This window comes from Pelophylax lessonae (genome assembly GCF_965119305.1).
Source record: "Pelophylax lessonae genome assembly, chromosome: 12".
NCBI lineage: Eukaryota > Metazoa > Chordata > Amphibia > Anura > Ranidae > Pelophylax > Pelophylax lessonae.
Genome location: NC_138779.1, coordinates 181,267,004 through 181,281,708, shown reverse-complemented (window position 1 = coordinate 181,281,708; position 14,705 = coordinate 181,267,004). Strand labels below are relative to the sequence as shown.

At 44.2% G+C, this 14,705-nt stretch overlaps 1 protein-coding gene across 1 annotated transcript in view; it reads right to left on the bottom strand.

Annotated features, from left to right (window-relative positions):
- The window catches only part of LOC309567763 (paired box protein Pax-6-like), a gene marked incomplete at both ends in the record, with an annotated part of 88,725 nt that overhangs the window by 59,462 nt on the left and 14,558 nt on the right, over positions 1 to 14,705 (bottom strand). The window contains one exon of the mRNA XM_082273210.1: positions 7,214 to 7,372. Coding sequence (XP_082129336.1) covers positions 7,214 to 7,372 — 159 coding nt within the window. The remainder of the gene's footprint in view (positions 1 to 7,213; positions 7,373 to 14,705) is intronic.

Here is a 14,705-nt window from a genome sequence, read left to right as displayed (position 1 = left end):
AGAAGTTCTTTAAGTATATAAACAGTAAGAAAGCGAGGCCAGAACACATTGGCCCCGTAAAAGATGATAAGGGAAATATGGCCACTGAGGACAGAGAAAAGGCGGAAGTGTTAAATAATTTCTTCTCTTCAGTCTTCACAAAAGAATCGGGGGGCTACACGAACCCAGCTTGTAAGGCCAATAATACACCTCAGAAAGTGCCGCCATGGTTAACAGAAGATAGACTTAGAGCTAAACTAGAGAAACTTAACATAAATAAATCCCCGGGACCGGATGGCTTGCACCCGAGGGTTCTTAAAGAGCTCAGCCAGGTGATTGCCAGACCATTATTCTTGATCTTTAAGGATAGTTTACAGACGGGTATGGTGCCAGCTGATTGGAAAAAAGCCAATGTGGTACCAATATTTAAGAAGGGGCCGAGATATATCCCGGGTAACTATAGGCCGGTCAGCCTAACATCAGTAGTCTGCAAAATTTTGGAGGGGATGTTAAGGGACCACATACAAGACTTTAGTAATGAAACTGGTATTATAAGTAGTAATCAGCATGGATTCATGAAAAATCGTTCTTGCCAAACCAATCTATTAACCTTCTACGATGAAGTGAGCAGCCACCTAGATAAAGGTAAGTCTGTGGATGTGGTGTATCTGGACTTTGCAAAGGCCTTTGACACCGTTCCCCACAAACGATTACTGTACAAACTAAGGAAGGTAGGTATGGACCATAAGGTGAGTACCTGGATAGAGAACTGGCTCCAGGGGAGAGTACAGAGGGTGGTGATTAATGGGGAGTACTCGGATTGGGCGGGTGTGGAAAGTGGGGTCCCCCAGGGTTCTGTCCTGGGACCAATCCTGTTTAATTTATTCATAAATGATCTAGAGGAGGGGATATCTAGTACAATCTCAGTATTTGCAGATGATACTAAATTAGGCATGCCAATATCTTCTATGCAGGATGTGGAAATCTTGCAAGCAGACCTGAACAAAATAACGGGGTGGGCAACTACATGGCAGATGAGGTTTAATGTTGATAAATGTAAAGTAATGCACCTGGGTGCCAGAAACCAGAAAGCAAGCTACTCACTAGGGGGGGAACCTCTGGGTGAGTCTAGGATGGAAAAGGACTTGGGGGTACTGGTAGACAACAGGCTTGGCAGTGGCATGCAATGCCAAGCCGCCACAAGCAAAGCCAACAGAATACTGGGATGTATAAAAAAGGGGATTCACTCCAGAAATAAAGAGATTATTCTCCCACTCTACAAGACTCTGGTCCGGCCACATCTGGAGTATGCTGTCCAGTTCTGGGCACCGGTCCTCAGGAAGGATGTGCTGGAACTGGAGAAAGTCCAGAGAAGGGCAACAAAAATAATTAGGGGAATGGAGGACATCAGCTATGAGGAAAGACTACAAGCACTGAACCTTTTCTCTCTGGAGAAAAGACGATTGAGGGGGGATATGATATCAATGTACAAATAATGTACTGGTGACCTGAGCATAAGGAACAAACTATTCAGAGAAAGGAGGTACAATAAGACACGTGGCCACTCACTAAAACTAGAGGAAAGGCGGTTTAACCTTAAAGTGCGTAAGGGGTTCTTCACTGTAAGAGCAGTAAGGATGTGGAATTCTCTTCCACAGGCAGTCGTATCAGCGGGGAGCATCGATAGTTTCAAGAAACTAGTAGATGGACACCTTAAAGACCACAACATACAGGGGTATACAATGTACGATTAAAAGCAAACACACACAAGCATTCATAGGTTGAACTGGATGCATAGGTTGAACTGGATGGACTGATGTCTTTTTTCAACCTTACTAACTATGTAACTATGTAATCTGGAAAGTAACAGCATAGCCATGCAAAAGTCTGTCTGCAGTTTGCTTCATAGAGCAGGGTTCAGGGCCTCCAAGGGCTCTAAATTAAAAATCCATGCCATCAGCTAGAGGTACAACCGTACATTCTGCATAATCCCATGGCCAGTTTACAAAGTTTGACCTTTCAGGAAAGAGTATTCTGCAGCTGCTCCTGTCCCACATTGTGCTGCTGGGAGGCTGCTGAGTAATAGCACAGCTCCTCTCTGTTCGGCGGAAGCAGAGTTGGTTTCACACTTTCAGGTCTCCCATGTGTACAATGTGGCCTCATTCGCTCAATGCATCACTGATTCCTTCCTGTGCCAACATGTGTACGGAAGCTATACAAAGACAGACACTAGAAAGACACTTGCTTTTATCTTTGCAAAATCCTCTTTCTGGGAGTTGGCTGTATTCATCACAGAATTTCACCAAAGGCATAGCTCCCAACTGGCCCTGATTTCGAGGGACTGTCCCTGATTTGGAACAAAGTCCCTCTGTCCTCCTCATTTGCCCCTCATTTTGGTCTGATCTAGTTGTATATAAAATGCACTTTTTATCTTTCAAAAAGTGTTTCCCAGTGCTAAACCTTCCATCCACTTTATAAATTGCTGCATTTGCACATTTAAAAAGCAAGTATAAAGGAATAGTAGTGATAAACAAAAAAAAGCACTTGTGGGTTTAACTAATCTTTTTGTGTTTAAAGCGGAGTTCCGGGCACAGAAACCATTTTTCAACAAACATACCCCCGGGAAAGTCAGGGCTAGTACATTCCACAATGGCTAGCCTCTGATCTGTCCCAGTTCGCACTTACCTTTTAGAAGAAATACTCACTTTTAAAATTTCTTCCACAGCGTTGCCATCTCTGTTGTGGGCAGCTGAAGCCAGCGCGATCCTCTTCGGCGTCCTCTTCCGCATCTTCTTCTCCCAGAATGCGCCTGCACCGGCCCCTCTCGTCACTTCCGGTGCAGCGCCGCATTCCTCCACAGCTTCTGGGCATGCCCAGAAGCTGTTTAGCGGGGAATTCGGCGTCGCCCTGGAAGTGACGAGCGGGGCCGGCGCCGTCGCATTGATTCCTGGGAGCGATGACGTTCAGCTCCCAGGAATCATCGCAAGAAAGGAAGTGACATCGGAGCCGCGGCACAGAGGGAGGAAGTAGAGAATAGGTGAGTATATTCAATCTCCATTTACAAGGTAAGTGAAAAAAAAAATGCCTAACTATCCAATTCCTTTTCAGGTGAGGGAGACTAAGCGGATGGGCACAAAAAAAAAAGTTTGTTTTTGTGCCCGGAACTCCGCTTTAACTCTCATTTAAAGAGGAAGTAAAGTCAGTGTTTTTTTTTCTTTCTTTTTTGTTACCTGAAAAGTAAAGGCATAATGTGCTAGTATTTATCGCATATTAGCACATTAAGTGACATTTACCTCATCATCCCCGCTGGAGGCCACATCCATCTTCACCCATCATCTTTCCGGGTCCACGGACTCTGGATGGGTTACAGGCTGGAGCCACGTGACTTCGCTCCCGCTGGTCATGGCACTTCCTTCCGAGTGCATGTGCCATTGATGTCATTGGAGCACTATACAGTAAATATCTCCTAAACAGTGCAAGTTTAAGAGGTATTAAATAACAGAAGATTTTTGCTAGCAAAAATTGAAATGATACGAACCTGTCAAAACAGGTGCAGAAAAAATTGTCTTTGGGTGTTAATTGTGCCCATGAAACCTACACCAAAAAAATTCTTCCAGATGAAATCAACACTCACAACACTAGGCAGCCTAGAAGTCTTGCAGAGATTCCACAAAAACACCTAATCAGTGACATTGGCATCAGGAGCTTCATAGCTGCTGGTAATCCAGGACTGATTTGTTTTGATAAATGTCAGGCGGCCCATGGAGTCTGTCCACCATATGATGCAGATGCTGCTGATGGGATGTGGAAGGTGAGAGCCCTGGGCAGTGAGGACTAAAAAAGCTGTGAAATGCATCACTTAGGCTGCCCCCTTCCTCATGGCTCCTTTCTTGACCAACAGAAGCCTCAAAATTACTTTTTCCACAACACTGTAGCCTACCAGAGTTGGGAAAAGCATTAGATAAATTCCTCTTTAAAGTGTCCTCAAGAGATTTTATCTTTTGAACCCTCTGTGGGGACGGAATGAGTTTTGAGACTTTCCCCTTTTAACAATGGTCAAGGAGTGTTGCTCACCAATAGTAATTCCTTCTCCTTGATGCTCTGTATTCTTGGGTCCTTTTGCAGGCTTTGAAGCATGAGGGAGCCCATGCACCGCAAGTTTGTGAAGGCATGAGAAGCAGACTCCTCGGGGGTCACTGAGGATTACAGTATCTAGAACTGCTTTCTCCCAGCCACGTACTACTCCCAAGGGTTCTGGGGATGAAAAACCATCTGTTGAGGCTTGACGTATGTCTTCCTCTGCTTCAATGCCTCCAAACTGCCAGAATCCTCCTCCTCCCTCTCCTCTCGTGTGTTCTGTGGCTTAGGAAGAATGGTGTCTGCATAAGGGGGCCTTGAGAGGAAAGGAAGTCCTCCTCTTCCTCCTGTTGCTCTGCCTCAAGTGCCCTGTTGTCAGAGAAATGGCCATGCTACAACTGGCAACTCCACCAGTACTTCCAATGGCTGCAATGGACTCAGGCCATAGACTCATTCACTGGCCTATAAAAGGACTCTGCTCAGCCCATCAAATTGCTGGATTGTCTTCAGCTCCTCCTGTGTCCTGAGTGTTTGCTACTTCCTGGATTCCAGTTTGACCCGGCTTGTTCCTGACCGGTCTGCTCTCTCTTCACTGGCTTTGACCCTTGGCTTCATCTGACCATCCTTGCTCCAGTTTGGCTCTCCTGTTATCTGACTTTGGCTTGGCCCACGGACTTGCTTCTCCAAACTCTGTAGGCTCATGTTCCTACCTTCCTCAACCTCAGAACCAACATCTGAATCAAGTATTGGCTGTGACTGCATCGGTACTGGACCTCTGTGACTTCCACTATAAACAGAGTTCTGGGCTTGGCGATCCCTGTGGATCCCAAGCACTGCCTCTTGGGTATATTGGATCACATTATAGATGATAGATACTTGCGAGAGGCGGCTGCGCGAGCTCTGTTTCAGGCTCGGCTGCTTATTCTTCGACATTGGGTTGATCGGGATCCTCCTACATATCGGCTATGGCTGGAGCAGCTGGGCACCACCCTTCGCATAGAAAAGTATATTTACCTGCATAGAGGTGCCCTGGCTAAGTTCCAGAAAGTTTGGGGAGTCTGGCTGAGTTCTCCGGGGATGGCTCCTACGGACCTGGTCCTCGACCGTCTGCTGCTTTAGGTGATGGAGGGGGGAAAGGGTGGGCCTCTGGTGGTCTGTTTTGGGGGAGCTGCTTTGATCTTTGATGCATGACTGTTCTCCTTTGCTACGATTTTTTGGTTCAGGCTGCTCTCTGATTTATGCTGTAAACTGGTTCTGTGGCTGAGATCTGTAACACATTATGTGCCTTACCTTGTGGCTGTTTTTATTTGTTTTTTGTTTTTTTGCACTGTTTGTTTATGCATGCGGTTTCTCAATACATTTTTCTCTGTCTTGATTTTAAAAAAAAAGTATTGGCTGTGCATCATCAAGAAGCAAGTGTCTGACGCTGTGTTCAAATAACTCAGCTGATTCCTCCATGCAAGATGCTGGGGTTATGGCAGGAATATCTGTGGACAAGGAGGCAGATTTAGCCACTCTGGCAGCTGCAGTGGACTGCGCACTAGTCTCTGCTTGGGTGATGGAGGATGGGGATTGTTTAGTAAGCGAGTCCACTACCTCCTCTGCATGCTGTGGCAGGCAACATCACTAAACAGAGGAAATGATGCCCTGCCTGAGGACTGAACACGTCAACCTTTGCCTGTGGACACATATGCTGCTGGCCCCCTTACAGTGCCATGGGAATGTCTGCCTTTCCTTGTTGGCCTCCCAGACATGATGGGAAGGTGCTTATTAACAAAATGCAATAAAAATTTGGAAATTTGTATGTGAATGCACTTTAATCAATGGAAAGTGGTGTTTGGTGCACTTTAACCTGAGTAATCACTACTCAGACGTTAAACGTGCAGTAACGCACAGAAATATACCACACTAAACAGCACATTAGTGCAATAAGCATGCACTAATGCACAGAAATATACTGCGTTAAAACGGCACATAAAGCACTAAAATATACTGCGTTAACTGTGCAGTAACGCACTAAAATATATTGCATTAAATGTTCACTAACGCACAAAAATATACTGCGTTATACGTGCAGTAACGCACTGAAAAATACTGCATTAAACGTGCACTAACACACAGAAATGTACTTCGTTAAACGTGCAGTAACGCACTGAACTATAATGCAGTAAACCTGCCCTGACAAAACAAACTGACACTAAAGTAAAAATGAATGGTCACTCAGTACACTCACTGAACTATCACTAGATTCGCACTAAAGTAAAAATGAACGTTTACTACACTCACACTGACTGAACTATCACTAGATTCACACTAAAGTGACACTAAAGTAAAAATGAATGGTCGCACTACACTCACACTGACTGAAATATCACTAGATTCACACTAAACTAATATTCTACACTGACAATAGAATCAGAATAGCACACTATAGCACTCTATTCTCTAGTAGCACTGAACAGAGCTCAGTTCTATCTCTCTCCACGCCCATATCACACTACAAATGGCCGCTATTGAAAGAATACTTTTATAGTGTGGGGTGGGACTAAGAACAAAGAGCCATGTTAGAGTCATCATTACTTTCCCCAATCTTGGCTCTAACAGTGCTTTGTCACCTGATTGGGCAAAGCTTTCATTTCTTCAGCCAATCAGGGCTTTCAATGCACTGTGCGGCGGCGCAGTGCATTGTGGTCATTCGGCAGGCCGAACAACGCCGGGTGTTCTTCGAACGGGCGAACAGCCAATGTTCAGCCCAAACTCATGCTAGGTGCCGAACCGCTCGCCCATCCCTACTGTTTATCAGGCTTTTTCAACCAGGGTGCCTTCAGGTTTCTTCGGGAGTGCCTTAGAAAAATGCCTAAAATTTTCCCAAAAATTGTATACTGTACATGTATAGTATGACTATATTTTGATTCAGGAAGCTAATCTGTTTTGGAGGTCAGGAAGCAATTTTTTCTTTGTGATTCAAAATTGACTTTCTATTTTGCTATTCTTTAAACTGAACGTAGTCAAGTGTAAAATAAATAATACACTGTTAAATGTATATTTTACCTCAACATAGTTAACTATGCATATGTCCCCTTAGGTGACCACATTTAAATTAGGCTAGTAAGCTCAGAAACAGTTTATGGAGGCCTGCAGAGATCCATTTACTGACCTTTTTCTAGTGCCTCAATCTGTTCCTGAGTGAAGGATGTGCGGTTGCGTTGGAGTTTACGCTTCAACTGTAGTCGAATTTGTGAGTCATCCAGGTCATCGTTCACTGCCCCAGTCTGCTGTTCTGAGTCTAGACTGCTATCCAGCTGCTGACAGCTATCTGAAACAGAATACAATCAGGATTAAAATACTTCATGTTTTAAAGCAGCATTTCACTTTTGATCTAAAGGAAAACCATACTTTCTTATTAACAAAAATGTGGAGGTAGGCGAGGGCAGTCATGCGTAAAATGAAAGTCTTGGGAGTGGTGTTTCAGAGTATCTGTTTTGCCACTGTAGGCATAACAGACACTCTTAAACAGTGTGATCATATTAGGACACTGACTGCGGTGCCCACGACCAAAAGATTTAAAGCTACCCAAGCCTTTAACCTCCCTGGCGGTGATCCCGAGCGTGACTCGGGGTTCATTTTTTCAGTCAGGAGTGGTAACCCCGAGTCACGGTCGGGGTAGTATTGCAGCGTGCCAGCGGAGCCCCCTTAGCTCCCCGGGTAATGCACTTAACTTGTCCCGGCGATCCAGCGATGTCCGGCGTCTGACTTCCTGGTTCCGTTCCCTGCGAGAAGAGGCGGCGCACGGGAGCGGAACTGGGCGGGAATTTCAAACAGTGTAAAAATAAATAAAAGAGGTGATACAATGTAATCTGAGAGGATTACACTGTATCACCTCAGTTTACCTCAGATCTGACATTTGTCACAGTACAGTGCCCCTTGCCTGACATTATATTGTCATTTGTGCCCAAAATAAATATATATTATGGCATCAAAAAAGCGCCAGTTTACTAAAGCGCTTTTGGACCAGCTGAGTGACAGCGGCAGCCACAGCGACCCGGAGGTTCTCGCGGAAGTGAGCGATAGCGAGTAGTGGGGTGATTTGCCGTCTGACACGGATCTGGCAAGTGACAACGGCGATGATCCTGCACCTGACCTCACCTGACCACAAGCCACTTGGTGGGCTATTGATTACGATGTGGACCAGGTAGCGCGCCCAAGATTCCGGTTTACTGGATCACCTGGGATGAAGGTAGATGTCAAGCGTGACAACCCTCTGGCATACCTGCAATTATTCCTCACTGAGGAGGTAATTGAAAAAATTGTCACGGAGACAAATCGCTACCAAGAGCAGCAATCCGCTACGCTGCATGCCCGGTTTTCCAGAAGCAGAAAGTGGGAACCGGTGACGAAAAAGGACATGTGGCAGTTTCTGGGACTCATCTTTCTTCAGGGGTTGGTGGGGAAACCGTTCCAGAAATGGTACTGGACCACCAACAAGTTACTGGCCACTCCGTTTTTTGGCACTGTGATGTCTGAATACCGCTTTTCCCTGATTATGAAGTATTTCCAGTTCACAAACAATGACGAGTTTGATGAGGCCACGCATCCTGTGCCCAAGCTAAAAAAAATCTGGGAGGTATGGCAAATTATTGTGGCCAATTTCCAGCTGACCTACGTGCCAGAAAGGGACGTCAGCGTGGATGAGAGTTTGATGGCCTACAAGGGACACCTAAGCTGGATACAGTACATTGCATCCAAAAGAGCGCGGTTTGGCATCAAATCCTATATGCTTTGCGAGCCATCCACGGGGTACATCTGGAATTTGGTAATTTACACCGGTAAAGGCACTAAGTTCAACCCCAGGTACAGCGGCTATGAGATGGCCACATCACCCGTCCTTACACTGCTGGAGCCATTGCTGAACCAGTGATATTGTGTGACCACGGACAATTTCTATACGTTCCCAGGACTATATGAGGTTTTGCTACAAAATAAAACCGACGCATATGGTACCGTTAGGCCTAACCGACGAGACATGCCATCTTTGTTTGCCAAAAAAAACGGAGAAATGTTTGTCTGGCAGAAGGGTAAGATGATGGCAATGCGATGGCGAGACAAGAAGGATGTGTGTCTCATGAGCACTGTGCACAACACCTCCACTGCCATGGTCCACACAAAATGTGGGAAAGATGTGCTGAAGCCGCAAGTCGTGATAGACTATAACAAAACAATGGGAGGTGTCGACAGAGCCGATCAGGCCATGACCTTCTATCCGACTATGTGCAAACAGCAAAAAAAATATTATAAAAAAATATTCAGACATCTTCTGGAACAATGTCTTTGGAATGCTTATATCCTGCACAGAGCAAAGAGTGACAAGCCTCTTGCTCATTCTGAGTTTGTCTGGAAGGTGGCTGAGCAGATTTTTGTCAAGCACCAGACACCATCAGGAGTTGTAAATAGACCTGGACGTCACGCTGTTGACGTTGTCAACCCAGAACGCCTGACCGGTCGTCACTTTGCAGAATATATCCCGCCAACCGCAAAAAAGGCAGCACCTACCAGGATGTGCGTAGTTTGCTGCTCAAAGAGAGATGGCAATGGAAAGAAAGTCTGAAAGGAAACCAGGTTCCATTGTCCTGATTGTGACGTCGGACTTTGTGTAGTTCCTTGTTTCAAAATTTATCACACGCAGGATGTTTATTGAATTCTCTTTGTTTGACAAATTTCCTTATTTACTACATTATTGAATAAAATTATATTATTTATTAGATTATAATTCGTGATTATGTGTTTCAAAGTTTATCACATCTGGGATGTCTACTAGAGTCTTGTTTGGTCAGGTTTAAGTCAGTAATTACTAAGAATTGTAGGCCTATAATACATAACACCAAATCTCCATGCAAAAAATTGTACCGCTTTTGGTACAAAATTCCAGACATAATCATACCGCCAGGGAAGTTAAGAAAGGGGAACCTCAATCCGCCAAAATGCGATGGCTATGTTTTATGTCATACACTTATGAGGAGATCATTGTCCTCTAACCAGCTGGGGTTTCCAAGACTTTTTTATTAACGAACAGTAATCTTCAATTACCTCTGCATTTCTCACACTCCTAAAGGGCTCCACTCTGAGGACTCTCTACAGGTAAATGTAACAAGAATGGAAATTGAAGCAACAAACTACTGCTAAGAGGCCCAGATACGACTTTATACCAAAAAAAAAAGTCAGGGGGAAATCCAAAAAGATGTCAACACATTTTGGGAGATCCAAAAATATCTCTTTATCAGGCATTGATTGAAAACAATTTGAATAGACTATAAATTAACTGGACCTTTAATAGTATTTCCTCCACAGTGATTACAAGCACAGGCCTTGTCAGCAGCTGGTTTGGCAGCAACGAGTCAAGAAACCTACCCACCACTGACAAGGTCTACTAGCACCTCACACATACACTACAGAACTTTAGGTAAATGAAAATCAATGTGACATAGATAACTGCTGCACAAATGATGCTGTTTTTTTTACTAAATTACTATGATGGTGCCAGCTGATTGGAAAAAAGCCAACGTGGTACCAATATTTAAAAAAGGGCTGAGATATATCCCGGGTAAGTATAGGCCGGTCAGCCTAACATTAGTAGTCTGCAAGATTTTGGAGGGGATGTTAAGGGACCACATACAAGACTAGTAATGAAAATGGTATTATTAGTAATAATCAGCATGGATTCATGAAAAATCGTTCTTGCCAAACCAATCTATTAACCTTCTACGATGAAGTAAGCTGCCACCTAGATAAAGGTAAGCCTGAGTTATTGTTACTTTTTGTGCAGACAACTCTGCTTTCTTCGGTTAACCATTTCAAGATAGTGTCCTCATTCAAGTTGTTAAGTTCTGGGCATCCGAAAGCTTTTCCCAATCCCCAACCCAGTTCCTCAAAACAAAGACCCAAAAAAAGGGACACTATCTGTCTGATTACTTTCTGAGGACTGAGTGAGACTTGATGCACCTGGCCAAAAATACCCCATGCTTGGCTGCTTGCTCAGAACCTGGGTAACAGCGGGACCCCAATAGGAGGTGTGCGCTACACGTAATATACCAAATAGAGTGTTAGAGCCTGTAAACTCATGGGGACCTGTAGAAATATGCCCTATAAAGCCCTTTTCTGACTTGGATCCTACTCAGTGATATTTGTTTCTCTTTAAGAGGTGTATAAAATTGCACAAAAACGCACTTTACGTGACTTTTCAGGTGTTTTTAAGGTGCTCCCATCAATGTCAATAGGAAAGAAAAATGTGTAACTTTGCCTCAAAGAAACTCATGAACTTTTTGAACTTTAAGCAACAAGTTTCAAGGAATACAATGCTCAGGTGTGAAAATGTGATCCACAGAAGTACAGCCAAATGAGCTTTGGCTGTACTTCTCCTTTAATTAGGGCTATATGTGTCTAGGGCTGCCCAATTTCTAGAGGCACTGTTTGTGATGAGGAGCATCTTGAGTGGAAAGCAGCACACATAAAATATTTTGCTTCTATTCCACTCTATTTGCAATTGGTAAATAGATACAAGCCCTGAAGAAGGGAGATTCAATCCCCTAAAATGTGTTGGCTGTAAGAATACATTGGATGTCACAGCCTTTAGAGCATTCCAATGTTTCTTAAAAAAAAATTATACATCTGTGTGCACCACCTTCTTCTATTTTAGGCTGACAGCCAAGGACAACTGGGGTTCAGCCAGCATCTCAGGGTGGATTGAACATGAATTCCTAGGCAACCAGGGCTTTTTTTCAGCGGGAACGCAGGGGAACGCAGTTCCGGCACCTCCAATGGGTGCTGGAGGGTCTACTGATGCTGGCTGCTGGGAGATCCATTGTTGCTGGAGGGGATCTATTTTTGCATGGCAATCTATTGTTGCTGGTGGAGGATCTTTTGATACTGAGGGTTAATTGTTGCTAGAAGGGATCTACTGCTTAGGGAGGGGTCCACTGTTGCTGGCTGCTAGAGAGTCTCTTGATGTTGGCTGCTGGGAGATCTTTTGCTGCTGCTGGGGTTCTATTGCTGCTGGCTGTGGGGGATCTATTTTATTGCTTTTCTTGTTATCATAACCTAATCCTATACATTCCAATACAAAATTATACTTGGTTCTATATTCTCTAAAAGGGGTGGAACCAAGGGTTAGTGCTCGGAGGTTGGAAGGGGTGGAACCAAGGGTTAGTGCTCGGAGGTTGGAAGGGGTGGAACCAAGGGTTAGTGCTCAGAGGTTGGAAGGGGTGGAACCAAGGGTTAGTGCTCGGAGGTTGGAAGGGGTGGAACCAAGGGTTAGTGCTCAGAGGTTGGAAGGGGTGGAACCAAGGGTTTGTGCTCCGAGGTTGGAAGGGGTGGAACCAAGGGTTAGTGCTCAGAGGTTGGAAGGGGTGGAACCAAGGGTTAGTGCTCCGAGGTTGGAAGGGGTGGAACCAAGGGTTAGTGCTCCGAGGTTGGAAGGGGTGGAACCAAGGGTTAGTGCTCAGAGGTTGGAAGGGGTGGAACCAAGGGTTAGTGCTCAGAGGTTGGAAGGGGTGGAACCAAGGGTTAGTGCTAGGAGGTTGGAAGGGGTGGAACCAAGGATCCGTGCTCCGAGGTTGGAAGGGGTGGAACCAAGGGTTAGTGCTCAGAGGTTGGAAGGGGTGGAACCAAGGTTCAGTGCTCAGAGGTTGGAAGGGGTGGAACCAAGGGTTAGTGCTCAGAGGTTGGAAGGGGTGGAACCAAGGGTTAGTGCTCAGAGGTTGGAAGGGGTGGAACCAAGGGTTAGTGCTAGGAGGTTGGAAGGGGTGGAACCAAGGATCCGTGCTCCGAGGTTGGAAGGGGTGGAACCAAGGGTTAGTGCTCAGAGGTTGGAAGGGGTGGAACCAAGGTTCAGTGCTCAGAGGTTGGAAGGGGTGGAACCAAGGGTTAGTGCTCGGAGGTTGGAAGGGGTGGAACCAAGGATCCGTGCTCCGAGGTTGGAAGGGGTGGAACCAAGGGTTAGTGCTCAGAGGTTGGAAGGGGTGGAACCAAGGTTCAGTGCTCAGAGGTTGGAAGGGGTGGAACCAAGGGTTAGTGCTCGGAGGTGGGTAGGGGGCGGAGACACAAAGTAACTTAGAAGGGGGAGTTCCTGCACCTATTCTCTGAGAAAAAAGCCCTGTAGGCAACAATATACATACTTTGCAAATGTAAACTAATTCTCAGCGTTTTGAGGCTTACATATTTGTCTGATAGCTGCTGTGTTTCTCTATAAAAACCAATACCAGAATGTATATATAGGAGCCTCACCTCTTTCTTGAGCACAGGCTAAATAGGAAAGCTTGGCTAACCCAAAGTCTAGTTTTTAAGGACATTGCTGCCTGAAAGTATTTGGATCATGCCTGAAATGATTTGGATCATGGCTTTAAGTCCATCTGCTCTCTAGTGTTTACTGGCAGCTTTATGCTTCTCCTATATATCATGTGCTACAGATCTGGTGGTAATAGACTTGTTCATTAACAGATCACCCAGTGTCAGCTAACTGCAAATAGCTGAGTACAATGAACTGTAGACACTGGCGAACAGTGAAGACTTTTAGAACATTCAACAAAAATTTGACAAACCAAGGAAAAATCATATCTTTGTCGGGTATTGGTAAAAACAACTGTTTATTGTACAAAGCAATTGCAGTTAACTAGAGACGCAAGAGAACAGGCATCTAATCTTGCTTTCTGATTAGAGAACATTATACGTGTATAGGCCCTTTTCCTCCACACATACCAATGATATTCCTTGTGGCTACCCATAGAAAATAGATGAAGGTCTAAATAAACAACCATTATAGAAATCAGTGGAGACAAAAATAATCTGAAAGATCTTTCATAGATGTTTCCAGGAAGTTCGATCTATAGAGCTGCAGATGTTTGTTTTCCTTTAGAAAACCTACATTTGGCTCATGTCAGACTTACAATCTTTTTACACGTCCAGTTTTTCTCCTAAAGATAATTAAATAACTGTACACAAAATGAACATCCTTTCCTGTGTCTGGAAGCATCATTTCAATGTAACCTGGCACTACTGCATGTGTATTTTGTGAAAAAATTAACCTTAACAGAATGTAAGATCCTTATGTCTGTGGCCAAATATCTGCTACTAATAAACTAAAATGGTTTGGTTCCATTTTATTAAGTCTTTTGTATTTTTACGTTTTTAAACTATCATTTTTTTATTTATTTTTTATTCAGTATGTGAATGAAATTTGTAAACATTATTTAATACATAACAAAGGATTTCAAGAGCACTGTGGGTTATCTAAAGAAACAGCATGTCTAATGGAAACTTTGGACAAAGCTTCCTAATAAGGGATAAAAAATTATGAGTCATTCCATAGTGTGTGAATGTCAGCTTAAGCTGCTGTTCTCTGTAGACAATAGTTTTTTTTTTTTTTTTTAACAGGAGATGGTAATGGGAAATCCACATAAAAGCAACCTAAAGATTCACTTGCTGGCTGGATAGAAGACTATTATCTTGCTAGGGTGAACAGTCTTCTTAACAGAACACAGCATTTCCTGATTAAAAATGGAGATAGGAGCTGTTTGAATAAAATGAATTTTCTTCACTGTGTACTGCAATATGTCCACTGGAACACTGTCTGCAGTGTCTAGGCTCTATATGCTGCTGAA